General features: G+C 34.8%; 6 protein-coding genes across 10 annotated transcripts in view; 3 read left to right on the top strand and 3 right to left on the bottom strand.

Moving 5' to 3' along the window:
* Window positions 1-3,328, bottom strand: part of LOC100180077 (dystroglycan) — a 22,407-nt gene extending 19,079 nt beyond the window's left edge. The window contains exon 1 of the mRNA XM_002121967.4: window positions 3,318-3,328. The gene's annotated coding sequence lies outside the window, so the exon portion shown is untranslated. The remainder of the gene's footprint in view (window positions 1-3,317) is intronic.
* On the top strand, window positions 7-7,224 carry LOC100182419 (vezatin). Its single transcript, XM_002126472.3, has 13 exons — window positions 7-231; window positions 666-788; window positions 849-932; window positions 1,219-1,394; window positions 1,957-2,086; window positions 2,535-2,683; window positions 2,956-3,184; window positions 3,917-4,070; window positions 4,611-4,745; window positions 4,996-5,077; window positions 5,265-5,320; window positions 5,648-5,844; window positions 6,072-7,224. Exons 1-13 carry the CDS (start codon window positions 169-171, stop codon window positions 6,753-6,755), a joined length of 2,262 nt encoding a protein of 753 aa, XP_002126508.1. The 5' UTR covers window positions 7-168; the 3' UTR covers window positions 6,756-7,224.
* A 1,140-nt stretch (window positions 7,225-8,364) lies between these two features.
* Window positions 8,365-19,107, top strand: LOC100175408. Of its 5 annotated transcripts, XM_026834443.1 has the most exons (18): window positions 9,897-9,999; window positions 10,203-10,380; window positions 10,633-10,821; window positions 11,004-11,078; window positions 11,464-11,629; window positions 12,001-12,102; window positions 12,498-12,656; window positions 12,945-13,074; window positions 13,390-13,665; window positions 13,951-14,076; window positions 14,311-14,514; window positions 15,032-15,169; window positions 15,545-15,842; window positions 16,313-16,514; window positions 16,908-17,049; window positions 17,420-17,556; window positions 18,147-18,389; window positions 18,640-19,100. In XM_026834443.1, the coding sequence occupies exons 1-18, from the start codon at window positions 9,988-9,990 to the stop codon at window positions 18,878-18,880; spliced, it is 3,018 nt and encodes a 1,005-aa protein (XP_026690244.1). In that variant the 5' UTR covers window positions 9,897-9,987; the 3' UTR covers window positions 18,881-19,100. The 5 variants fall into 5 exon arrangements, with proteins under 5 accessions (XP_018667573.1, XP_018667574.1, XP_026690245.1 ...); XM_018812028.2 differs by lacking the exons at window positions 9,897-9,999; window positions 10,203-10,380; window positions 10,633-10,821 and adding exons at window positions 8,365-8,542; window positions 8,808-9,640 and having other exon boundaries at window positions 18,640-19,107; XM_018812029.2 differs by lacking the exons at window positions 9,897-9,999; window positions 10,203-10,380; window positions 10,633-10,821 and adding exons at window positions 8,366-8,542; window positions 8,808-9,640 and having other exon boundaries at window positions 14,314-14,514.
* On the bottom strand, window positions 18,894-20,595 carry twist-like-2 (transcription factor protein). Its single transcript, NM_001078376.1, is given in 2 exon segments — window positions 18,894-19,679; window positions 20,196-20,595. Coding segments are annotated over 2 exon segments (789 nt in total). The 5' UTR covers window positions 20,415-20,595; the 3' UTR covers window positions 18,894-19,109.
* A 1,469-nt stretch (window positions 20,596-22,064) lies between these two features.
* Window positions 22,065-23,379, top strand: LOC448998 (twist-like1a). The gene is given in 4 exon segments (NM_001032625.1): window positions 22,065-22,168; window positions 22,243-22,428; window positions 22,503-22,751; window positions 22,753-23,379. Coding segments are annotated over 4 exon segments (882 nt in total). The 5' UTR covers window positions 22,065-22,117; the 3' UTR covers window positions 23,149-23,379.
* A 994-nt stretch (window positions 23,380-24,373) lies between these two features.
* Window positions 24,374-25,487, bottom strand: LOC448996 (twist-like1b). Its single transcript, NM_001032623.1, is given in 3 exon segments — window positions 24,374-25,100; window positions 25,175-25,360; window positions 25,435-25,487. Coding segments are annotated over 3 exon segments (921 nt in total). The 5' UTR covers window positions 25,486-25,487; the 3' UTR covers window positions 24,374-24,416.
* Window positions 25,488-25,658: the final 171 nt, after the last annotated feature.

The raw sequence follows: 25,658 nt of genomic DNA, 5'->3' as shown, positions 1-25,658 counted from the left end.
CATCATGCATGTGGTAACTATTTTATATGATATTAAATGGAATGCTAGATTATCATATGGTATGTTTATATACTTGTAAATCAAATATATGAACTCTGTCGTAACTTTTTACAAACATTGTTCATTAATTTTGATTAAACACTATAGCATGTGTAGGCGACTTAAATTATGCCTGAACTAAGTTCTGTTGAAAATGAGAAATTCTCAATTGAAGAAGATGTTGTTTTGGAGGTAGATGTTATTTTCTGCATGATTTTCTGTAAATATGAATATATATATTATATACTACAATGTAGATATTTACAAAAAATGTTTAATATTTTTTAATAAAATGTTACACCTGTAATATCTTCTGCTCATGCAACTAGTTAAAATGTAATATACAAACTAAATCCTGCATTATAAATCCTCCCATTTTATTATACATGCACCTTTGGCAAACTGCAAAACAAGGTCTTATCATTTATAAGATAAAATATTAGTACAGTATAATTAAACAAATTTGATGTTTTTTAAACTTATAAAAGTGAATCATATTTCAGTTACACCTTTAGTTACGTTTAGTACAAACAATTGATATGCTACATAAAATCAATATTTACAATATATATGTATGTATATTCAACTGGTTTGATCCCCATTATTATATGCAATAAATCTTCCAGGGTACACCATTATATGAATACCTTCAGGACTTAGACTTGATTGAACCTCATCATCAAAATGAAAGAAGAAACAGCAGCATTAAACCAGCAAAGCAAGGGTTTTGGTATGGTACCTCATTCCCTGTAAGTAGAAGGTGTTTTAAGTTGTATTGGTTGTATCTTATGTATTTATTTTTTTATTAGGAATACTTCAGACTGCAAATGGAGGAATTACGGCGAAAATGTTCACACATATTCCCACTTTCTGAGGATGTGTTAGTGGACATGGTATGTCATGTTATTGGGGGGTAAAATTTACTTTGAATCAAAATTGTAGAATTTTTATCAAGACTTTGCATAGTCTACTGTTTTTACAATGCATATTTTATATCAACTCTAGACCATTTTCAAGCTTTATATAAGTTAATAAATAAAATATACCCAGTATTGTATAGGTATTGTTATAGCATAGGGTTTACTAAACATTTAATTATCAAATAAAAAGTTCAGAAATTGAAAACACAAGGTCGCATGTTACCTATAATATTTATTAAATACCAAATTATAAATGCAGAGCCGCCATTTTCACTCAAGATATGGAAGTGAAATTCTGCAAAGCAAAGTTATTTTAGAAGATGACCTTGACTATCTGTGTATTCAAACACCCCAGCAGTTTTTGAACGCTATAAACAGCAATGAAATCAAAAAGCCAACTAAACATGCTTCCAAATCGGGGCATAACTCATTCAGGTAAATCAATTAGATAGCATATCCAATGGTGTTAATAGGTTTAAGTGTGTTACGAGTTTGACATTTATCATTACCTGCTTTAGCAGTGAATCCATTTTAATCCATGTATTAACACGTATGGACTGATTTTTGTCATTGTAGGATCACCTAGTATTTATTTCTAAGATATGTATCTTACTATGTAAGCTGCTTATCTGTGTCTGATATGGTACAAGTGCCTATAAGGTCTATAAGCACTACTATTTGATGCTACAATTACGGAAATATAAGTCCATAGCAGTAGCACCATACGTGTTAATACATGGATTAATTATCAATGAAAAAGGTCGTAAAATCTTATAATATGGGCCATAAGGTTTTATGATTTATGAAACATTCTTACTTACTTAACATTTGTGTAATTAACTGAAAAAGTCTGTTCACTCTGTATGTGAATGTAATCTGACCTTCATTTTTCTCATGAAAATCAGCATAAATTGTGTTCAAAATGTAATTTTGTTTTTGTCTATTAGAAACATTTTTGTATAAGATACCTTTTGTAAACTAAATCCTAACTTCACAGATATTCTGCTATGGTGGTGTTGGTTGTTGCTTGCTTCATTTCCTTCTTTTTCTCAACACTACCAACCTTTCCACAGTCATGTTTGGCTATTATTGCCCTTGGTGTCATCTGTTTTAATGTTAGGTTAGAGGTAAGCAGTCAGTAGTTTTTAAATCCACTTTAAAATTTGTTAAACCCGGTGTAATGGTTTTATGTTATTACATTTCCAGTTAGGTTAATTTTTAATTATATTCATTTCAATGTATTCTGCTCTATTTAGTAACAGTGTTGGGCCTTTTGGGACCATCAGTAAAGGCCCTGAGATTTAAGCCAATTTTTGACTTGCTAAAAAGCACTCACACCAACATTGTTAACAGCATAGTGTTCATATAGGTTGACCCATCTAGGTACTTTCTACACTGCATTATTTCGTGAACATGATAACCAATAAGTTGGATTTATTTCATAGGAATGCATGTCCAGCTATCGCTGCCTCCCCTACCTTAAAAAAACAGTTGGCACCTATACTAATCTCTATGCTACATATATATACACATATATATGCCACTGCAAGTGTTTTTATTGCATTTCCTACACAGATAATCATTGAAATGTGGAAACGTAAGCATGAAGGAAACTTACATGCCCTAAATAGGTTTCTATGCATTAGCGCACAACTTCATTCACAAATCAAGCGAAGTATTCGATTAATACAAGAAGTTGAGGTCGTTTCTAGAGGTTATAAACTGTAAGTAAATTTTTTTGGATAAATTTTCAAAGTCAAACTTGTACTATTATAAATAACATGTGCCTGGTTTATAGTCAAACATATATAAAAACAAACCAATGGATAAATTAATACCAGAAAAAAATACTAAATTTAAATTCAAAATTTTAAAAGGAAAGAAGAAGTGCCATTTTTTTAATTTTTTAACTCTTCCTTTAGTTTATATTTAACAAGTGCAGTTTAAAATTAAGAATATATATATTTATATATTGTTTAAAACAACAAATACCCAGAGTAAACGGAACAACACCAATTTCACGTATTGAGTTAATGAATCGTGGTTCTGCACGAATGTTTATGAAGTTGAGATATAACGTTATGAGGTCCATTGTTAAGTGCACCCTCGTGTGTCGAACTGCTACAAATCAACTTCTAGAATATTCTCTTCAAGATTCATGCGATTTGGAAGAATATTTTATTTGTAAAGTACCACTTAGTAAACTGGGAGTTTGCTTTATGGAGGTATGTGTGTGTCTTTTGTGTCAATAAAAAACAGTCTTATGTGTTAATGTATGTATATGTTAAAAACTGCAAGCTAACTGCAGGGTTAAGATGCTGAAGGTTTAAAATCAGGCTTCTAAAAATATAAAGTAACCTTTTTCAAATTTCGGGTCACATGTCCCCCAACATCCCTAACATTTTGTCAATATGCAATACAGTGTCTTCCCTTTATAATATTGGTCCCACATTTTGTGCTTTATAATCTTAATGCCTTACCAAAACCACAGTGGCCAACTAGTCATTTTTCTTTCAGTTCCTCTAACGTTTACTTTATAAAAACTTAAAAGTGCAAACGGTTTTTAGCAATAAAAGGATTTGGTTCCTTATTATATCTTAACTTCTGTACTTTTTCACTATAATTTTCTTAAAAGTTAAGTAACATTGCTGTGGCTAAATAATCTGTATCACTGTATCAGATTGTATTGTAATAACATATTGAATATTTCATAACCTACAGTAGAGTTGGGGAAGATGGGACACCTAATCATTCTATGTTCTTTACCCATTTTGTAGTAAACTAAGAACATTCTAAGAATTATAAAACTGTATCCTCCTGGCCTCCATAGACCATTGTTTATTGTTTAATAGACAATCCAGATATTTGGATATTATATGCTAAAGGTGTCCCATCTTTCCCACCCTATAATAATGTATAAACATCTCTAATATATTATATGTTCTCTGTTGTTATAGAACTCAACCCCTTCAGAAATGTTCAATGCCACAGATGGTTACTCTCTTAGTGCATTGAAATGTTTAAATGAACTTCTATGTAAACAAAGATCGGAAATGCTGACAAGATTGTCGTTGACGTTATCTGGTACGACATGGGATTTTACATCTCATGGTAAGTTCTCTAAATAAAAATTAACTTTTATACAATGCCAAGGCATTATCATGTTTTTTTTGTATTGGCATTAGCATAAATTTTGTATAAATAAACAGTTGTCAATATATGAGTAAAAATGGCAAGAAATTATCACATTTTTTTATATAAAGGCAATATTATCTGTTTTGTATAAGTAAACAATTGTCATTATAGAAGTAAAACCCTAAGGCATTATCATTTTTTTATATAAAGTCATTATCATAATTTTTTAAAACAACTGTCATTATATAAGTAAACAATTATCATCTTAAATGCTCGGAAACGTTTATGTCCTAAATTTACACTTCATGCCCGCTTATATGTTACAACAAGTCAATGCATGTAACTTTAAGAGGAGTTATAACTGTAGGAAAAGGCAAGCACCCTAACAATTGTGCCATGTCTTTATATTTTGTCTTGTGTGTACAAATTGGTTTATAATAACTTAGTAGTGTATTAGTTTGTTACACGTTTGGTATGATAGAAAATAATAAATCCATTTCATCCAACTGTTCACAGGTTTCTTGTCTCGTTTCACTTCTATATTAGATCAACCAAACACAGTTACAGCTGATAGCTTGCAATCATTACAGTGCAGTTATGATATGCATAAGTATGTAACAAATACAAAGAATATTCCACAACAATCGCAAGGTATGTAAAAGCTATATACAATCATTTTGTGTCCACTATGTTTTGTATACAGCAACTTTTTGAATGGATTATAATAATAATAACATTGGTAAAGCAATTAAACATACAATTTCCTGTTTTGCTCATACATTCAGAACACTAGGCAAATCTTAATTGATATAAATTGTAATTACTGTATATGTGTAACATTTGATAGATTTATTGATTAAAAGACTTCAATACTATGTTTAAATTAATATTGATTTATTAGGTGAGGGACAACCATGCAAAACATCTGTGCTGAGAATCAACTTACATAGTTTGCAAGTTCATATGAGAGCAGCTATGCATGCGTAAGTTTGTTATAAAAAGTTTTAAAATTAACTATTTCTCATCTATTGTGCATACTATCGCCTACGTCAGTGATTCCAAATCTTTTGATTGTTGCCAAAAACTATTTGTTAATTCTTTCGGTAGTGTTGCCCACTAAACACATAGCATGTGAACGTCTTTTCACATCCAAATTGTTTCTATCTACAGTGCCATGCAGCTAGAAGAAAGTTTGCCATTGGATAATACACAGGTCCAACTACCAGGTTACTGACTTTTACCTTTATATTTAATAAATGAACAAATGTAACTTGATTTATCCTGGGATGAAGGAAAACGACAATCGTTAAAACACGGATGTTCTGTTCCATACACCTAATTTTGAGTGATTGCTTTTCTATTTAGACAAAACATGAACGGCCACTGAGTTAAAGAATTGTAGTTTAGTATTTTGTCCAAGGACACATACCCCACAATGGTAACAGCGACAAGCCTTAAACTTGTAACCTCTGGGTCAAAGGCAGGCGCGCTAGTTACTATGCCACAGCGTCAAAATACTTTAGTTTTAGTGTATTAACACAAATGTTTTACAGATAATTTCATAAACATAGGCAGACATCTTGAGTCTGGCTTAGACTGCTGGGCACAGTTTAACAAAGAAATTTCTGGTTTTGAAGAAAATGAGAGCGAAAAGGAAGAAACAGAAAATATTGTTCAACCAGTTGTTACAGAAGATGAAGAATTAGTTGTGGTTGATAATACTGATGATGAGGTCACAATGGAAGACCAGGTAACAATGTAATTGTTTATATTTGAACTTAACAAAAACGTTTTAAGATGCAGTAAAATCAATAAAAATTAGAATTTTTCACCTCAGAAACTTTCATGTTCCATTAGTGCGTCAGACAGTATTAATTTGACCCGCCCCCTAAAATTGTTTAAAATAGTGTTTCTTTACAAATTTAGTTTTTGATTTTACAAAGTTTGCCCCCAAAAAGCATTAATTTGTTTCTGCAGATTTTTGAAGCAATTGCAGATGACAGCTCTGATGAAGATTACGACAGAGGTGATATGTTTGATTCCCGCCCGACCAAAATTGTGGAGGACACAGCTACTGTGATGCGGGAGTTGCGATCTGTGTTGGCTGTGAAGACTTCCGAAAAGGAGCGCGAGATGTGGAAGATGAAACTCTTTCCAGGATACAAAGGAAAGAAGGTGGAAGATCAATTAAAAAATGAAGAATTATCAATTGAAGAGAAATCTAATAATCCTGAAGAAAACTGTGAAGTTGATATTGTTGACACAAGTGATCAGTCTGTATCTTGTGATTTAAACAATATTAATAATTCTAAACTAAAAGGGGATGATTTGGAAGTAGACCCACAAGCAAGTGATACATTGAATGGAGAAATTCGTTCTCAAATGCTAAGTTTTCCTAAAAGATCAGCACCTAAAGGTCGCAGACCACCAACAAACAAGCGTGCACACAATACACGCAACGGTGTTGTAACAATGCCAACTATTGAATCACAATCAACATCAACCGATAGTGATGATAATCAAACTGACCCAGATTGGACCTCTGGTTTAGGCATTGGTTTTCCTGGAGCAATTGCCCTACAAGCAGCTGCAATGGCTCGTAGTAAACAAATTGGCTGTGGTCAGATCACAACATATGGCTCTGATAGCGATTCTAGTTGAATTGAAATGTTTAAGATATTGCTTTGCCAATTTTTCTTGATGTAATTTACACTGTGAAAGTTTATTCTAGAACTAGGGTGCTAAAACAGCTTGCAATGTGTTTCTTAGCGTATTTTCACTATACAATATCAATGGTATGTTTTACTATTTGCATCAGAACAACGGTATGTTGGTATGTCTGTACTATCTATTGTTTATCCCTTTACAGTGTTGAGTGTAAAACTGAAGTTGGTGTCACTACATATTAAGTTCCATGTCCAATGCTGCCAAATCTGAATCTATACGCACTGCAGCTTTTACACTGTTTTTTTTTTTTGTCACGTATATTACTTTTAGAAAGGTAATTCAAAACAGTAATTGTGGCCATATTTAAACTAATTTAAATGCTGCTTTTGTGCCAAGCTTTATACGAAATATAATTTCCAGTAATTGTATGTCCCAAGTGCGAATAAAACCATGCTACGTACAATTTGTATTAACTATTGTGTGAAGGGATTTTATAACAAAGACATCGGACCCAGCTGCGTCATACCACGCCTTGATATAAACGATCTCTCTGTTTTGACGACAAATAGTGAGAATGATGTTGAACAGAAATCCTAACGTGTTGGAAGGTCGTTTTTTATATTAAGGTAGAAAGTTAAATAAGAGCTACGGTAATGACTCAGTAAACTTATATATTTACTGCTCAAACATAAAATAATGAATTACGCAGGTCTGAGAATAAGTTTTAGTTTAGCGAACGAATCGAGTTACCGTCTGAACTAATGTATATGTATTTAATTGGATAAAATTATAGCTGAAGTCTTATTACTGGTAAGTAGGTTACGTTAGCGGTGTTTTAGATAACTTCAGGTAAGCACTAAAAAGCCAAAACATAAGTTCGTGTTCCTAGGCAACCACCGGCGTGCTGTACCTGTCGACGCTTCATTCGCTCACTCGACCGTATCGAAATTCGCGAGTATCACAATACACTCAGTAAGTGGTGAAAGCGTTCTTGTGTTTAGTGAATTAAGGACCAATTATTGAAGTAATTGGAATCGTTTAAGATTGTTGTTAGTGAAATATAGTGGTTCGATATGAGGATAAAGCTAAGCTGTAACTGATAGTGTATATAGAAGGACAAGTTTGAAAGTCTATTGCAGCCTATGCTTATACAAAAGCTGATATAATTCACGTCAGCAGCTTATAAATGAATATCACACTGTGTCGAAACTAAAGCATGGAAAATAAACGTAATTATTAATTCTTACGGTAGTCCTTCAGTAATGTACAACGGTCAATATTAAATTCTTACGATACAGATTGAAAAAACCGCTTTTAAAATCAAGTGCACTCAGTGTGTTAAGGACGGTTTGAATGTTTACTCAACTGAGCACCTAAAGCTCGAAATTAACTTGTGTTAAAGAGCTTTTACCCTTTGGAGACTTGATGTGTGTCTTTAAACACAACAGATTGTATTTTATTTAGACTCGAAAGTTTGTGTTTGTGTTTTATTTAGACTCGAAAGTTCTGTATTCTTATTCTGCTGGACCTAATGTTGCCAGCTATTTTTAGTCAGTCACTACTATAGTGCATTTTGCATGTCTATGTCTTTGTAAATAACAATAACTCGCTTTAGGAAGAATGGTGTGATTAATTGACAGTTAAGTATATTTAGCATAAATCAAGATGGAACCTTCCACTCCTGATAACCATGATATGCTTTTCTTCCATCAACAAAGAAACTCTACTCGCCAATACAAACGGGTACGAAAGGAGCCAGAAGAGCTCCCGCAAGCTTTACGGTAAGATACGTGTATGGTACTGCGGGGGTAAGATGGGATACCGTTAGTACCTATATATCCCATATTTCATGACTTTTTTTAGTAGTTATCAATGCTCTTTAAGAATCGTGGGCTACGGTTGTATAGTTCTGTACAGATATGCTTTGTTTACTGGCAATTTTGACGAAAAATAAGATAATGAAAACGTGTCCCATCTTACCCCGTTCTTCTGTATTTTTTACGAATTCTGTTTTGACAATACGCTAATTTTTTGTTTTTTCTTCAGTTATTTCAAATATGCAAACCTAAACCCGAGAATAGCAGCGTTTCTGGGGAAACAGGATCCTAAAAATGTTTTAAAACGAGCGAAAGGGGCAAAAGACGGTAAAGAGGCTGTTGCGCAGTCTGGAGGGGAGGGTGTTGGTATCATGGGAGCTGAGTTTGGGACTGATTTGAGCCATGAAGCAAGAAGTCTGTTGCCTGAGATTGGGCAGGGAAAATTAGACGTATTTGGAGATGACGGGTTCGGGTTTTCTAGACTTTCTTTCAACAACGATAACGAAGACCCACAGAGATTTCAGTTTGAAGAGACTACGTTTGCGGCGCCTAATATTCTCAGAGAGTTAGCAGAAAATTTGAGTCGATTTACAAACACATTTAAAGAATACTCACAGCGAACAACTCTGTATGACCCAGGGTCGGGTGAACCTTTGGCTGCCGAAGCAACTAAGCCTTCGGTACTACTTCCTGCGGGCATAACTGAGCTACTATGTCAGGAATGGGACGACGTCGTTGCTAACACAGTCTATACGCCTAGAGTTTGGCAATCAACAGCATACATGGGCGGTTATAAATACGCAAACACGATCCCTAGCGCTAAGCCAGCCGCAAATTTACCCGAGCCCGCAGCTGTTAACACAACCTCACAAGAAAAATCAATTGCCGGCGGAAATATGAAATCAGAGTTAAAAAGTATGGTAGAATTATTGGACGATGCAAGAAACAAACCCCTGTCACGGGGCATTAAGAAAGAAGGCGATGTTACCGATGCCAAACCCGATGCAAAGAGGAAAACGAAGCCGAGCATGAAAGACCTTGCTCAAGCTTCGACGTTGTTATGTGAGTAATAAATATTTTACTAGTTAAGTATTTAACGCTTTTTACTCGCGCTTTTTGAAAACACTCACGAAAAAAGAATTTTGTAATATTAAAACACAAACTTCCGATCATCGGATCTTGTTACCAAGCGTCTCTATGAACAAATAGGCGGGCTTTGTTCGTGCGGAATAAAAGATTAAAAAAATCATGCAGAAAATTTAGTAAATATTTGGTAATGAACCTAAATTCCCTTGGAGAAACGGATAAAAATATTACAATAAAAGAGTTTTTGTCTCAAATCAACACGTCTACACCCGATTCTGAATGTTACAGGTCATTAGAAAGTAAGGATTCGAGAACAGAAGAAGATGCAGACCAAGGTACGCGTATACTAATAAGATAGCAAGTTACAGATTTCGTAGGTCTGATCGATATCTTTTTATACCTTTAAAGAAGAGAGAGTGTATTTCATTAGGTGTATAACAGTTTTTATAGATAATTCCAGTTGAGACGTTAGTAAAAGTAGCGTAGAACAGATGAATTCCAGTTAGAGATTCTTTAGTTTATTCTCATCACGTTATAGCCTGATAGAAGAGTTTCCTTCAATCCCAAAACAAGAACATCAGCAATTCAGGCAGCAGGCTCTGTGCCAGGAAAACTTAAAAATGAAAATAAGATCCGTGATAGATCGCCGTCGCCGAAACAAAAACTGCATTCAACGAATGACGCGCAAATGTCCAAGAGCACAAAACTGGCAGAACGTAAGGTTTAGGCAGTGAGAAAGTGCAAGGTGCTTAGGCAAAAGCTTGTTTTAGATTTAGACAGACCTAGATTAGTAGCGAGGATACGCAGAAAGTCGTAAGTATGAAAAGGTAGGAACAGTTAGAATATCGTGGCAGTAGCAGTAAATAAGCATGTTTCTCAAGTAAAACATTGTTTATTCAGTGTAGCTTACCCAAACTTGGTTACATAATGATGTTTCATTTAAACATTTATTGATTTGGTTCATGCAGCCACAAGCAGTCAACCACCTACTACATTCAAACGCCAGTCAAAAGCCAGATTAAACGAGGAAAATGTGAGGAAGTTGAGTAAACAACAGTCAAAGTCAGTCATGGGAAAACAGTTGTCGCAGGCAAATCTTGGGAAAGGAATAAGAAATGTCAGGGGAGGAAAAATGACTGCTCTTACAGAGGAAATGGGTTTGTGTTTTATTCATGAAACCTCTTCTTTAATTAGGAGTGGTATCTTTTTTAGGTTATTAAAACTTTTGTGGTAATTTTTAAGGCCTACTTTCATTATTTTGCTGCATACCTTCTTATTCTTTTACATTATTAAAACATGTTTAGTCATTTTTCATGCTTACTTAAAACATTTTTGACAGCTGCTGCATTTGGGAAGAAAGATTGGTCACAACGTTCAAATATGAGTATTGCTGGTGGTCCTGAAACCACAGGAGGTAAAACGTATTGAAGTTAGCTGTCTACTGCATCTGCATAGATACCTAAATGCTTGCCATTTAACTTGGGCTGAGATCTCTTGAAATGGAATATAGTAATATCTGTTAAGGTCCAAGTTATAGCGCCCTAAGTGTTCAGATAATGGAAGAACTCAGGCATAAATCTAAGACCCCGCTATATTTTACTATAGAACGTACCCTGTTTAGAATGGAAATACAGTAAAATTTTTAAGTTAGTTCATCTATATAGTTGTGTGGTCTGTTTGAATAACTGTACTTTTGATGTTAATACTCTTTGGCTTTGTTATTTTAACACAGATAAACAAATATTCCTATATTCTATTATATAATAAGTTTTATTATATTGTACATTCCCATATAACAGTTGAGAAGTTACCACGGCATGGAAACCAAACTCTTTGTTTCAATCTTTCTTCAAAGAAAGCTTTTGATGAAGGTTGGATCGTCAACTCGCAAAGTGACCAAAATTTAGAGCAAGATAATCTACTTGAGTGGGCAACTGGAAAACTTCAAAATGCAATCAAACAAAAGTAAGACAGTGCTGTTTTGTTCTCTTCATACTATTTTCCACTCATTGACCTTAAATTATTTTGCCATTTCATTTATATCCGGCACTGGTTAGCATGTCTGCCTCTAGCTAAGAATTTAGGATTTCAAGGCACGTTGCTCTTACCATTGTGGGTGTGTATGTCCTTGGGCAAAAAAACTCAACAGCAAGTGATCTCTAATGGGTTGTCTAAATTGTCGGCCATGAATAATTGTTACTTACTTTATCCTCTCATGGACGGGAAACGACAGTTGTTGTAACACGGTTCATACACCTTGTGCCAGCTTATGAGTTAGGATTTACCATGTATGTTACTTTGTGGATTGTGGGTGAATATTTTTTTGGTTTTTGCAGGGAACATGAAGATGAGTCAGCAAAAGCAACTGGGAATGACAAAGCACTTTTAATTCGTTATTATGGGGATAGTAGAAGAGATACATTAATGAAATTATACAGGTACTGAAGTTTAACTATCAGCTGGCCTACCTCTGCCTAAGTTTAACCAAGGCAGAATATTGGCTATGACCTATCTATATGTAATGTTATATTTATGTAAAAACAGTTAAAGTGCTTTTTGTTTTTAGTAAATATTGGTATATATATAGTACGGGGTAAGATAGAACACCTTTAGCACATAATTTCCAAGTTTCATGGTCGTGTTTTAAACAATTAACAACGGCATGTGGGGGTCCTGAGGATGCAGTTTTATATTTCTTTGAAACTTCTTTGTTTACTTCCAAAGTAAAGAGAAAGTAGAATGAAAAGGTGCCCCATTTCCCCCCACCCTACTATAATATATAAAATTTTATGACTTGTTGCAAATAACTGTAAAATGTAAAATATTTTTCCAGAAAAAGTGATAATGAAGGAAAGTCTTCAGCTTTACCACCTGGTTTATTAGGAGGTCGTAAACCAACCAATATACCTAAGATACCACAACTAAGTAAGATAGATGATTCAAAACGTGAGAGGTTTCTGGTTCAAGTCCCAGATGGTTCTCTAACTGTTTAGTAAGTGTGCCACTTTATACTAGTTATTCTTTTTTCTTTGGTTATTCTGTTTTTTCTTAGCTTTTTAGTTTTTTTTTTTAATAATCCATATTAAAATTACTTAAAAGACAGTCAAATATTTGGCAGAAGGAATTTTTTATAAGTCATTTAAAAAACTATTAAATAAAAAAGATTTTTATTTTTATATATTTTACAATTTTTGTTTTTATGTCCATATAAAAAAATCATCATATTTCAATGGGTGAAACACTATTTAGTTTACTATTCCTGATTCTATCTTTTTTGTAGTTATCCAAAGTCGGGAGAAGTAGCGATTAGTGCAAGTGCCACACCTGGTGCTCCCGGACATCTATATGTTCATTGTTATGCAAATGATGACATGAGAACTTGTCTTGCTACTTTTACACCTTATGGAAAAGTAAACTTATTTGCTGATTTTTTCAGTTTTTTTTAGTGTTGCCAAATGCCAACCATTGAAATTGTTAGACTAAAGTTGGTTTTTCATATTTTGATTTTTGTTGAATTAGTTACAAATACAGAAATACTATTAGTTTTTTTTTTCTAAATACTTAATCTTAAACAATAAGTGTGAAAGTGTTTTATACAGATTTATTTCAAACAAAAAATGTTTTTGTTACTTTTGAGTTAAATTATCTCCTAATTTGAACTAGATAACAATTGTTCTGTCTACTTGTTAAAGGATTTTAACTATTTTATTTATGTTTTATTTCAGTCATGCTGCTATCACTCAAATGGTGTTCCTGCCCTTGTACTTGCTAAAGAAGGTGGTATGCTGAAAGCTGAGGATGGAGCCTTGATTAAAAAGTGGGAGTGGCCACGAAACAACGGGCGCTTGAAAGAAAATGTTCTTTATCACATAAACAAAGAGATGTACTTAAGAATATCCAGCAGATCGTTGGTCACTTTACATTTTACCGCAAATCGAGAAAGTACAAAACTAATTGTCGGCACCACGCAAAATTCTGACCAACCAGACAGTGCATCGCTGGTAAGATTATTTTAAAGACTATTTTGAAATGAACTTACAAGAAAATTTATGTTTTTTCTTAAGTTGTTACCAAACAAAATAATTTTTAAACAAAACTATTTGTATTTATTTATTAAAAATGTGAAAAAAATATACTTTTTAATATATATACATTTTAGTAGGCCTATCTACTTTCATCCTATCTACAGGAAGCTAATCTAACAAATGTTATAATAAGAAGTTGTAATCTAACATTTGAGTTTGCCTTTGCATATGTCATTTGTCGTTACAAATAAACTTCACCAGGGCCACCTACAAAGCGGATACAAACTTTCATCTAAAGCAGCAACTGAGTACCACGTCACCAAATCTGGTAAAGATGATAAATCGAAAGCAAAACACAGAAAAACTGCTTTCGGTTTAAGAAAATCGGTAAAGTTTCACAAACCTTTGCCTATTTTTAAGTTTAACATATATTAAATTATATATACATTTTCAATGTAAAGTATTTAGGCTGGTGATTTTTTTAGAAGGACTGGCAACAAAGATCCTTATAAATAGGGCGGCAATTAAAAAAAATGTTGTTGCTGTTGCTGTAGCGTTTTGTAGGGTGTCAGCATTGTCAGAGTTTGGCGTAGGCATTACACAAAATATCATCTTTACCAGCAGTCCAAAAAGCCTGCTGATCTTGAAGAGTTGAAACACTCACTTGATCCCCCGGAGAGATTTGAGTTCGAGTCACAAGCCGACAGGGAGCTGCAGAAACTCGTCGATCGTTCGAAACTTCTCGTTGATCAATGGATGGAACATTATAGGATTGAGGTTGGGATAAGTTCTCCTGCGCTTAAGAAGCTCTTGGATAAACCAGAGGTTGGTGAAGTTAAATCATGCATGTGATTTTTATTTGTAAAGTTAAATCATGCATGCAATTTTTTCCTGTAAATTTAAATATATGTATGTGAATTTTATTTGTAAAGTTAAATATATATATGTGAATTTTATTTGTAAAGTTAAATATATATATGTGAATTTTATTTGTAAATTATATATGTGTATGTGAATTTTATTAGTAAATTTATATATGTGTATGTGAATTTTATTTGTAAAGTTAAATATATGTATGCAAATTTTATTTGTAAATGTTTTCGATCATATGGTAAGGTAAAAAAACTTCACATTGTTTAGTTTTGCAAAAATCATGTTTTTGTGATTTGTTCGATTAACTTTGAAGGGTACAGTCATTTTTACCTGTAACTTCTTAAAAGTTTGTTGCTGTGAAATTATGTACATATACATATACATATATTATATATATATATATTAGTTTCTGACTCCAAAAAAAACAAGTTACAGGACATGAGTTAATTTAAAACTGTGTTGCCTACAGGTTAAGTCATCCGTACGAAACATACATAGTGCGAGAGAAAGAAAGATTGAAGATGACGGTTTTCCTGAGAAAGGAACAAAATTTCAATCGTTTCGTTCGCCATCTGCCCCACCTAAACATATGGTTCCTGGACCTCATGTAAGTTTAAAATCTAATTGAATGTATCTATATAATTCAAAATAAAATTGGTTAAATATTACACATTTTTCATTGTCAGATAACTATACTGTTAAATTTGGGCTACATGCAAAGTAAACCTAACAAAGGACCTGGGATTTGGGACTGGATTAACTTTTTATCTTAAATAGCTTTTCTTGATTATTATTTTAACATACATGGTAACTCGTAAGCTTGCACAAGGTGTATGAACACCCATGTTATAACGACTGTCGTTTTCCTGCCAAGCTAGGATAAAGTAAGTTACATTCATTCATTTTATCCGTTCAGAAAATCCATGTTTTATTCACATTTATGATATACATAACTTGTCTCATGCATCATTTTTTTCCATAGTCTGTTAACATCAAAGCAGACCTGAAGCGAGGTAGTCACAGTAATGATAAGAAATCACCAGAAACTCATGTTCGTATTGAAGCTACACCCGTAACAATTGAAGATACCCCGATAAAAACGAGTGAATCTCAACCTATACGCTCGCGACCTGCAACGCACAGTTCTCGAATTCTTATTCGGCCACAGAAATCTTCCATGCGTGCTAGCAGTGTTGCCAGTCACAAAGTTGGCGAGAAATCGTGGTCTCCAGCCCCAGAGTGTTGCCCAGTGGTTACTAGGAATAAGAAGATATATACGGGTAAATGAATTTCAGTGTTGTATAAATATGGCTTTTACCTCATTTATGAACTTGTTAAATATTTGCACCTCATGCTTACAGCAAGTATAACCTCTAAGTATTTTAACAAAATAAATCTACAAAAAAATAAAATAAACAAAAAAAAGCACCAATGCAGATCTACCTATGTAATAAACCAATAACCAAGCTTGTTAGATATTTGTCTTAGGTATGGTAACTGTTTCTTGGTGTGTAGTTTAAGCTCTTGTCCTCCCTCAAGGAAAATAGTGATGTATAAGTCTAATGTGATTTAATTGTTGTCATTTTACTACTAAGTCCCTTCTCTTCGCTGGAAACATACAATTTTTACCGATTGTTGTTTTTCTACAAAGTTCTTTCTCTTTGTTGCTTTAATTAACCTTATCTTCGCTATCGTGTTTAAGTAAACTTAAATTAATGTTATGTTAACACACCTATCTTTCCATATACAGACAGCAAAGGTCCGGACCGTCCATTCTCATGCAAATGTAGTAAACATCGGATCCCACAAATTAATGACATCGAGTTTGACTGTTACATCCGCTTGGTGGCGCCACCGAGTCAAGTTGTTGTGATTTCTATTGTAAACAGTCTCTACCCTGATGCTGCACCATACGAAGCTATGTTGGATAATTTGTACCTTGATAAAAATAAGTAAGTTTTTCGGACATTGCTCCAACCCAGTGGTCACTAAAAGGTTTTCCAAATTTTTAGCCATACACAAAAAATTCACTCAAAAAATTATTTGTGATATAAGTTTTTCGAACATTGCTGCAACCCAGTAATCGCTAAGAGGTAATACAATTTTTCAGCCCAACAGGAATCAATAACCTACAAAGTTACATACATGGTGTGTGTAAGATAGCACAAGAATATACTACTAATATTCTTTCTTAAAATTTTAATTTCAATATTGACTACCATAAGAGCCAACTGTAATACTATAAAACATAATGAACTAAATATTTTATAAACTCTTATTTCTGTATATTCCATAAAGGTATGCATACACATACACATAATATTTATAACACCAATGTTTTACAGGAATCGTACAAAACCCTGTATGCAAAGCAGGCATGACTTGTACAGAATATTAAGATATGACCTTGCTGTTGCAAAATCTGGAACAAATCGAACAACGCCATTATTACTTGGAAGACATAACGTGGTGCCCGGCATGACTTTGGTTCGTAAAGTTTTTACGTTTTAATTTTTAAGTTCAATATACAATAATATATCATAGAAAATATGATGAGCCGAATAACATACATGTTTTATTGTAAGATAACTTTACTGTTTAATTTGGGCGACATTTTAAAGCAAAGCCTATCAAAGGACCTAGGGTTTTTTACATATAGTTTAAACACTGTAAATTATAATACTGTATTAAGTTTTTTTTATTCTTTGTGGGTGAGATTGAAAAGGACTTGGGATTTAGGCACATTTGACCTATTACCCTAAACACTCGGAAATCCCATGTAAGTCTTTCATCCAACCGTTGCCAGTCCATCTCTGACTCTTATTATATTAAGCTAAGTAACTACTTATATACACAGATGTATTGTGGAGGACGCCTTATATTTGCCGACCATATTTTCAATGGATACGGAAATGCAAGGAATGATTTCAAGAAACAGGTTTATAAAACAAGACAAGAATATTTGATGGGGCATTTACTACCAGATGATTTTAGGTAAGTTTAATTTATATATATATAAATATATATATTTCTTTTTGAATAGGCAAAGGTATTTTTTTATTTATAGTTGTAAGGTGCATGCAATGTAATTAAATGAATAAAAGTACCTTACTTTACCTTTGCGTAGCCGGAAAACGACAGTCGTTATAACACAGGTGTTCTGTTTCATTTTTTTTATATATGGCTGATAATTTGGACAACCCATTAGTGACCACTGGGTTGGAGCAATTGCCGTTAACTGACTTTACCAAGAACACAAACGCCCACAATGGTAGCAGCGACGAGCCTTGAATCCATTACCTCTGGGTTACAGGCAGGCCCTAATGGTCACTATTGGTGTCCTAAATCTTGTATCCCATAGCATGCCACGTTGTAAAATCTCACCCATTTACAATATAATACAGCTACAAATTAGTGCGATTTCAATGTGTTGAACAGTAGTAATACCACCATAGACTTTTTAGGTGAATTTCAAAAGTAAACATAATTTTTTACGTTAATTATTCTCACCAATTTTCTATGAAACCTATTTTTTATGATTCCTAAAACAAAACTATTTATGATTCTTAAATTTGTTGTTTTAGATTCACCCCAGGCCGGGGCAAACCTGGGGCAAGAGCTGCGTGGGGTGGGGAGGTGGGGGGAGCTGGGGTCGATGGGAAAGGACGACCTGGTATGTTCTTAGACCAAAGTCTTGGTGTGGCGAAGGGGGAAAAGTCAAAATTTCCCATTTTTCGAACGATGAACCAACCAATGGAAGAAACAAAATCAGCGTCCGATGTGACATCAGAGTCTACCAGGTCTCCGATTAAAATGCCGCAATCAAAGTACGTCAATAGTTATATGTATCAGTGTCAATCGTCTTTGGATATTTTAAATAAGCCTGTTTTTATGTCTGTTTTAAAATGACATTTATCTGTAATGTGATGTTCTGTACTAGAAAGTTGTATTTTTAGAGTCAGCAGGAAACAGAATACTGTATATTAATTAGCCAGCAGTAAAGGGCCAAGTATTTAACATCCAGCAACGTTATTGCATATTCTAAGAAATGTTTAACTAAATATTGTATATTTCCAGGAGTTTTGATACTGCAAGAGACTTCGTCCAATACAGTCTTTCTACTCGCATGTACGTCGTACCACCAGGTTCCAAACGTGCACGAACAACTTCCCAACTCTCTACTCCCAACAAGCGACAATCTGAACTTAACTCCACCTTTCCGCCAGCTAGCGCTACACCGCACTCTGTTGTGACGGAAAACGGCTCCATCAGACTTGGCCAAATGAAAAGTTTTGGTAGAATGCAAGCTGTTAAGTGAAACTAGTTTTCAACTAATTTTACGCAAACTTTATTATGTACAAACACATTTTTTTGTATTTTTATTTCAATTTAGTGTTTTACTCGAAATTCGGCAAGCAATATTCTGGAAAATGACTTCAGGAGTTTTCTTACGCAACAACGTCGTTTGTTGCGTCATAACCATGTTTTACGTTTATTGTTGTGGAACATTTTACAATTAAAGTTGAGGGGTTTGATAACGCCACACATTAAGTTTCTGGCTTAGATATAATGTCAATAAGATCTGGCCACACGTCCCAATCGTCTCTTTTAGTCGCTGGAAACTCTTCAGTCATCTCAGTTTTAATGGCTGAGTTTTCGCTTTGGTTTTCCAACTCTTCACTATGGACAAGCTTCATATGTGACGTCATTTCAACTCGTGACGTCATTTTATCGTGTGACGTCACCATATTCGAAATATCAGGGTAAGTATCTCTTTGTCTGCAACCCATTGAATACACATCGCTTATTTGTGGTAGAATAGGCGGGAGAGAAATTGGCTTACGCTTAAACATGGCGTTCGTATAGTGAACAGGTGTTGCATAAGATGTATTCGTGCGCTGTATATTAGTTGTTGTTTGGTGATTATGCGTTTTACGAGGTGTTCGTTCAATTTTCGGGTTCTTGGTCGGAGTTTGTGTGTTTTTTATCGCAGCTGCATCAATGGCTTCAATCATGTTAATATCTGCATCTGATCCGCACCAAAATCTCCTTCTTTCTCCCCAATCTCGTTTATCATCCAAAACATCTTTTAAAAACCGAATGTACCGACAAGCGAGCTGTGTAGATGAAATGCTACTTTAATATAATATAAAAAATAAAAATAGTTATAAAATATGAAACGAAATGCCAACTTAAATGTTAAAACAAGTAACTGAAGTATTTTTGTTGTAGCGGGCAATGAAAGTCATTTTAACACGGAATTATTTCATACACTTTATGTCGGTTACAAATTATCAACGATGTAACTTTTTGGAAAACTGCATTTTTACAAGATACATGTATTTGCACAACCCATCAGTGGTCACTGGGTCAAAGTGATACGCTTAATAATATATTGTAGGGTGGGGGACGACGGAACACGTTTAGCACATAGTATCCAAATATCCTGATCGTTTTTTAATAAACAATTAACAACAGTCTAAGGGAGTCGTAAGGATACGGTTTATTAATTCTTTGAATGTTCTTTATTGTTTACTGCCAAATGGTACGAAAAATATAATGAAAGTGTGACCCATCTTCCCCCATCCCACTATATATCAATACAAATATTACAAAAAACATTTTCCCTATACCTGCAGCGTTTGCTTTTTATGCAGCTTTCGTCCTTCTGGTAAGTTGATGGGAATTACTTTCTGTAATGCTTCCAATGAATCGTTAAATACTTTCAATCTTTCTCTTTCCCTGATCGCAGCGTTAGGTCGTACAGTGTAAGAAGATTTTGCTTGCCCTGATGCTTGAGAATTTGCGGCTCGTTTGCGCCGACGTGTTTTCTTGACTGGTGATTTTGGCATTTCAAACGACTGTCGTTATTTCTAATTCTTTGTATACAGATAAGGTGATGCTTACACCATATATATATCGTCCTAAATATATCTTCACTGCATACTAATAAGTCACTAAACTAGTATTTAAAATATCCTGCCTTATAACTCTACACAGCAAGTTTCATTTAGTGGGAATGACCCATTTAAACCACAGCTTCTATTATATATTAACCTCTTATGAAGAGAAACGTCTAAAGTGATGTATTGTTTCCGTAGTTATAGCGAACCCCAGCGCCGAAAACGCGAGGAGTGTTATTGAAACCAATAGGAAGTCGCTTTTCCGGGATTTAGATGGGAATAATGTAACAAACAAGGAGATGGGTATTGGATAAAACACAATGGACTCTGGACTAAAGATCAACGCACATACATGCAAGCATGAAACAGTCCAAACGATAACTGGTTCTCGGATTAGGCGTTGACTTTGAAAAACTGTTTTTAGTTAATCACGAAACATTAATATACACAAACCCATACGGTATTAACATTTTTCTTAAGCTACATTCAAAAAAACGTTTTCAATAAAGCAACATTTTGTATCGAAGTCCGAAAATATTTTATAACTAGGTCAATTTGGAAACTAAAAACGGTAGGTGAATGAATGGGAAAATATTTCACTATATTCGGACTGTTCGGAACAATAATAAAAAATTGATCTTTATTATTACCCTTCTATTATCGGATATTGCAATTTATTCTCCGGCGTTTTTAATCGTTAATCCTTCCTATATAGAACCTGTTAAAACAAAAGTGTTTCCCGTTTATAATAGAGCGAGACGTGTGTACAGATCGAAACATTGCAGATATTTTCTGTTTAAAGGTTTTGTTAATCTGCTGCTTGCTGTTAAGTTTCGGTCAGACAATATTTCTTTAATTTAGGATCAAGCGGTTTCAATGTTTTGAAAATTCACGCAACTTTATTTGGAAAACGTATTATGACGTCAGTGACTCGTGCGTCAAGTATTAAAGGGGAATTCCCCGGTTGCGTTGCAGCTTTACTAGGAGTGACGTCACGCAGAGAAGTGACGTCATTGTTTGATCGAACTTTGCAGGAGATGTATAAACTACGGAGATAAGACATTGCGTTTACCTTTCACGACAGTTAACCTAAAATAACATTTTTTTAAATATCGATTTTTGAATAAAATACTTTAAAATAAAGATCAAAAACAATGAAATTTAAAAATGTTTATTAACTTATAATTAACACGTTTTGGGAAGTTTTGTATTTTTTGGATAAAAAATGTGTTAGATGTTTCAAAAATTACATGACTACATAATAACTAGGACAATTCATATAGAATTTGTTTTATCTATAGTTATACCATACATGAAAAATATTTACCACGTTAAACCATACGTTTCCTTAAATTAGTCGGATAGCACGCTGGTTCAGTAAATCCAGAAGCCATAGTAAACCAAGCCCTGTTCCAACCTTGGTCTGGATACCTTGGTCGCTGCTTACCTCTTTGAAAAATCCCGACCGGTCGGAAACGGACGCGGTTGCATCCGATCTAAGCCGATCTCACTCTCACTCAATTGAACAGGGAACTCAGCAGACGAGTCTGTTTGTCCTCCACGACCCGGGAAAGCAAAAATAAAGAAGGTTGGCATATATAAACCTCGCTAGCAAACCAAACGTCACTTACTTTCAAATCAATCAACACACGATGACGTCATTACAGTACGAACAAGTTTCTCGAACCTTCTCAACCAACAAGGTACGTCATCATTTTATGGAACTTAAATATCGTCAAAAATATTCTTGGTGTGTTATGCGAATATTTGGTTTCAGGTGAACTCACGAAAACGCCGATCTGATGACGTCACAATAGGCGTCGCAAAGAAACGTCGTTCAAATTCTGCTGGAAAAGAACGCGATCGACTTCATGTATTTAACCAAGCACTAGAGACGCTACAGAGCGTAATACCTGTTCGTTTAACAGAGCAAAGAAACCTTCACAAGAAACAAACACTTCAGGTGATTATTTTGTTGGCAACACTGTTTATCTGGCAACACTTCTTACCCGATCTAACATAATGCTAACGATGCAGTTGGCGATCCGTTACATCAATTTCCTCCGTGGCTGTTTGGATGGTACACGAGATTGGAAGGAAAGAAACAGATTTTGGTGTCGAACTCAGGATGAGATGGTCATCGACGCTATCGATCAAGCCGCTGCTGGACATAACGTTCATTGTGATGTGACGTCACCACAGATGACGTCACCAGAAAGTGAGTCACCTCCACCACCATCAGGATGTTATACACAGATCAACTACGAAACAGTTCAGCCTTCCATTGATGAATCACAATCAGGATTGTTCACCTCAGTTACGTCACTGGAACGAAGAAAGCCAGTATTGTGACGTCACATATTCTTTGGAAACAACTTCAATTCAAAATCCACAAAACTATGACCAACTCTATTCTCAATACGACCCAACTACGTCATTCCTGACGTCATACTTCCAAAACAACAGTATTCGTCAAGATGACGTCACCTATCTAAACAAAGAAAGCGATGAATTATTCACATCTTTAACCGATGACGTCAGCACTTCTATTGATGACATCACTCCTACGTTTCCATATTCCAATATGCCAATGAATAATGTGTTCAACGAATTTATTACGTCACCAGAAAATTTGTTACGTCATCCAGATAGTCCAGACAGTGGTTATTATAGTCTGGTTTAATTTTGTTTTTTTTTAATATTCTAAACCATATTATGTTTAAAATTTTCTGCATAATAAAAAAAACATACCGGACAAACAGTTTTGAGTTTTGAAATTGTCCAAATCAGTCTCGATCCAGGATTTAACGGGAATTCCCCGACTGTGACGTGTTTTAGACTAGAGTGACGTCACGTTGCGAAGTGACGTCAATATTGGTTTAAGCTTTGTATAAACAACAGAGCAAACCTGAAAGAAAAAAAATAGGCTATATGTTTTTAATGCAACCGATGAAATTCATTCATATTTGGTCCATGTTTTTCGTGTCTCGTTAATGTCTTGTCCATATTCGAGCGATCGGAAACGAAAAAAAACTTATATCAGAACTCAGCTGATTACTTTGTTTCAGAACGATTCAGACCAACGTGATATTTTTCCGTGTGGCGATATATAGTCGTTATTTTAACTTACACTTAACCTATTTGCGCATATGCGTGTTGACTACACTTCTCTTACCCACGTCTGCGTTTTTTAGGTAAAGCCAAGGCGGTGCTTTTTCTTTCCTTTTGTCCTATCTGTGCCTATATTACGTTAGAGCAATTTGGGTTGCGTGTCTTGCCCGAGGAAAAACAGGCCATTAATTTTGCAACGGGCTTGAAGCGGTTCCGAGAAAATCGTTATACCAATAAACTTTCTAGGATACCCACATTGGTAAACCGAAGCATTTGCTGCGTAAGAGACGCAAATGGTTTAAAAGTAACGTATCGCTTTAGTTTGTTACACCTATAAACTGTTACATCAATTCTTTATGTAGTAGGGTGGGAGAAGACGGGACACCTTGAGCGCATAATATTTAAATAACCTGATCGTGTTTTAAACAATTAACAATGGCCTATTGGAGTCGGGAGGATGTAGTTTTATACCTCTTTAATTTTTTTATTGTCTTCTACCAAATTGGCCGAGAAAATCTAATCAAACAGTGTCCCATCCTCCCCCACCCAAATATATTTGTATTTTTACAAACGACTTTCTACATAATATGTAAAAATTTCCTGACAAATTTCTGATCTTTTTGTAAAATCAAGAAGAGCATACTTTCCGAATCGCACAGATTTTTCCGTGGTGTAAGGTGTGGATATAATAGTAGAGCAATTTTATACACTATTTAATGTTTTAAACTTCTTGTAACGTTAACTGCCTATTTAATTTATTCAATATTTTTCAACTCTGTCTTACACGAACAGTTAACTGCAGTATTAAATTAAATTTATTTACAACACGAACAAACACGACTACGAGTAATAACCGCTCTCAGGACTTTCAGGAAGATAACAATTGTTTTCTGGTGAAGACAAAATTTCTTCGAGGTCCGCAAATAAAGTTGAGCTCGCTACAGTCTGCTGTGCACAGTCGAGCTTATTTAAGGGTGGGTTTCCATTACAGTTATTGGGTATGTCGTAATTTGAAGATGGGTTTTCTATTAAGTTATGTGGGTCAAGTACTGGTAAGTTCGCAATGTTTGATTTCATTACGTCATCTTGAGGAATACTGTTGTGTTGGAAGTATGACGTCAGGAATGACGTAGTTGGGTCGTATTGAGAATAGAGTTGGTCATAGTTTTGTAGATTTTGAATTGACGTTGTTTCCAAGGGATATGTGACGTCACAACACGGGCTTTCTTCGTTCCAGTGACGTAACTGAGGTGAACAATCCTGATTGTGATCCATAATGAAAGGCTGAACTGTTTCGTAGTTGATCTGTGTATAAGATCCTGATGGTGGTGGAGGTGACTCACTTTCTGGTGACGTCATCTGTGGTGACGTCACATCACAATGAACGTTATGTCCAGCAGCGGCTTGATCGATAGCGTCGATGACCATCTCATCCTGAGTTCGACACCAAAATCTGTTTCTTTCCTTCCAATCTCGTGTACCATCCAAACAGCCACGGAGGAAATTGATGTAACGGATCGCCAACTGCATCGTTAGCATTATGTTAGATCGGGTAAGAAGTGTTGCCAGATAAACAGTGTTGCCAACAAAATAATCACCTGGAGTGTTTGTTTCTTGTGGAGTTTTCTCTGCTCTGTTAAACGAACAGGTATTACGCTCTGTAGCGTCTCTAGTGCTGGGTTAAATACATGAAGTCGATCGCGTTCTTTCCCAGCAGAATTCGAACGACGTTTCTTTGCGACGCTTATTGTGACGTCATCAGATCGACGTTTTCGCGAGTTCACCTGAAACGAAACATTCATGTAACACACCAAGAAGATTTGCGACGATATTTAAATTCTATAAAATGATGACGTACCTTGTTGGTTGAGAAGGTTCGAGAAACTTGTTCGTACTGTAATGACGTCATCGTGTGTTGATTGATTTGAAAGTAAGTGACGTTTGGTTTGCTAGCGAGGTTTATATATGCCAACCTTCTTTATTTTTGCTTTTCCGGGTCGTGGAGGACAAACAGACTCGTCTGCTGAGTTCCCTGTTCAATTGAGTGAGAGTGAGATCGGCTTAGATCGGATACAACCGCGT

Source organism: Ciona intestinalis, chromosome 5 (genome assembly GCF_000224145.3).
Source record: "Ciona intestinalis chromosome 5, KH, whole genome shotgun sequence".
Lineage (NCBI taxonomy): Eukaryota > Metazoa > Chordata > Ascidiacea > Phlebobranchia > Cionidae > Ciona > Ciona intestinalis.
This window is presented reverse-complemented; position numbering and strand designations above follow the sequence as displayed.

Bases quoted from the DNA above. Each gene is read 5' to 3' on its own strand.
- LOC100175408 (XM_018812028.2), top strand. From the start codon at position 8,427: ATGGAACCTTCCACTCCTGATAACCATGATATGCTTTTCTTCCATCAA. The intron at 13,666-13,950 runs GTAAGATTATTT...AAACTTCACCAG, and splicing joins AACCAGACAGTGCATCGCTG to GGCCACCTACAAAGCGGATA. The intron at 18,390-18,639 runs GTACGTCAATAG...GTATATTTCCAG, and splicing joins ATTAAAATGCCGCAATCAAA to GAGTTTTGATACTGCAAGAG.
- LOC100182419 (XM_002126472.3), top strand. From the start codon at position 169: ATGCCTGAACTAAGTTCTGTTGAAAATGAGAAATTCTCAATTGAAGAA. The intron at 232-665 runs GTAGATGTTATT...TAAATCTTCCAG, and splicing joins AAGAAGATGTTGTTTTGGAG to GGTACACCATTATATGAATA. The intron at 789-848 runs GTAAGTAGAAGG...TTTTTTTATTAG, and splicing joins GGTATGGTACCTCATTCCCT to GAATACTTCAGACTGCAAAT.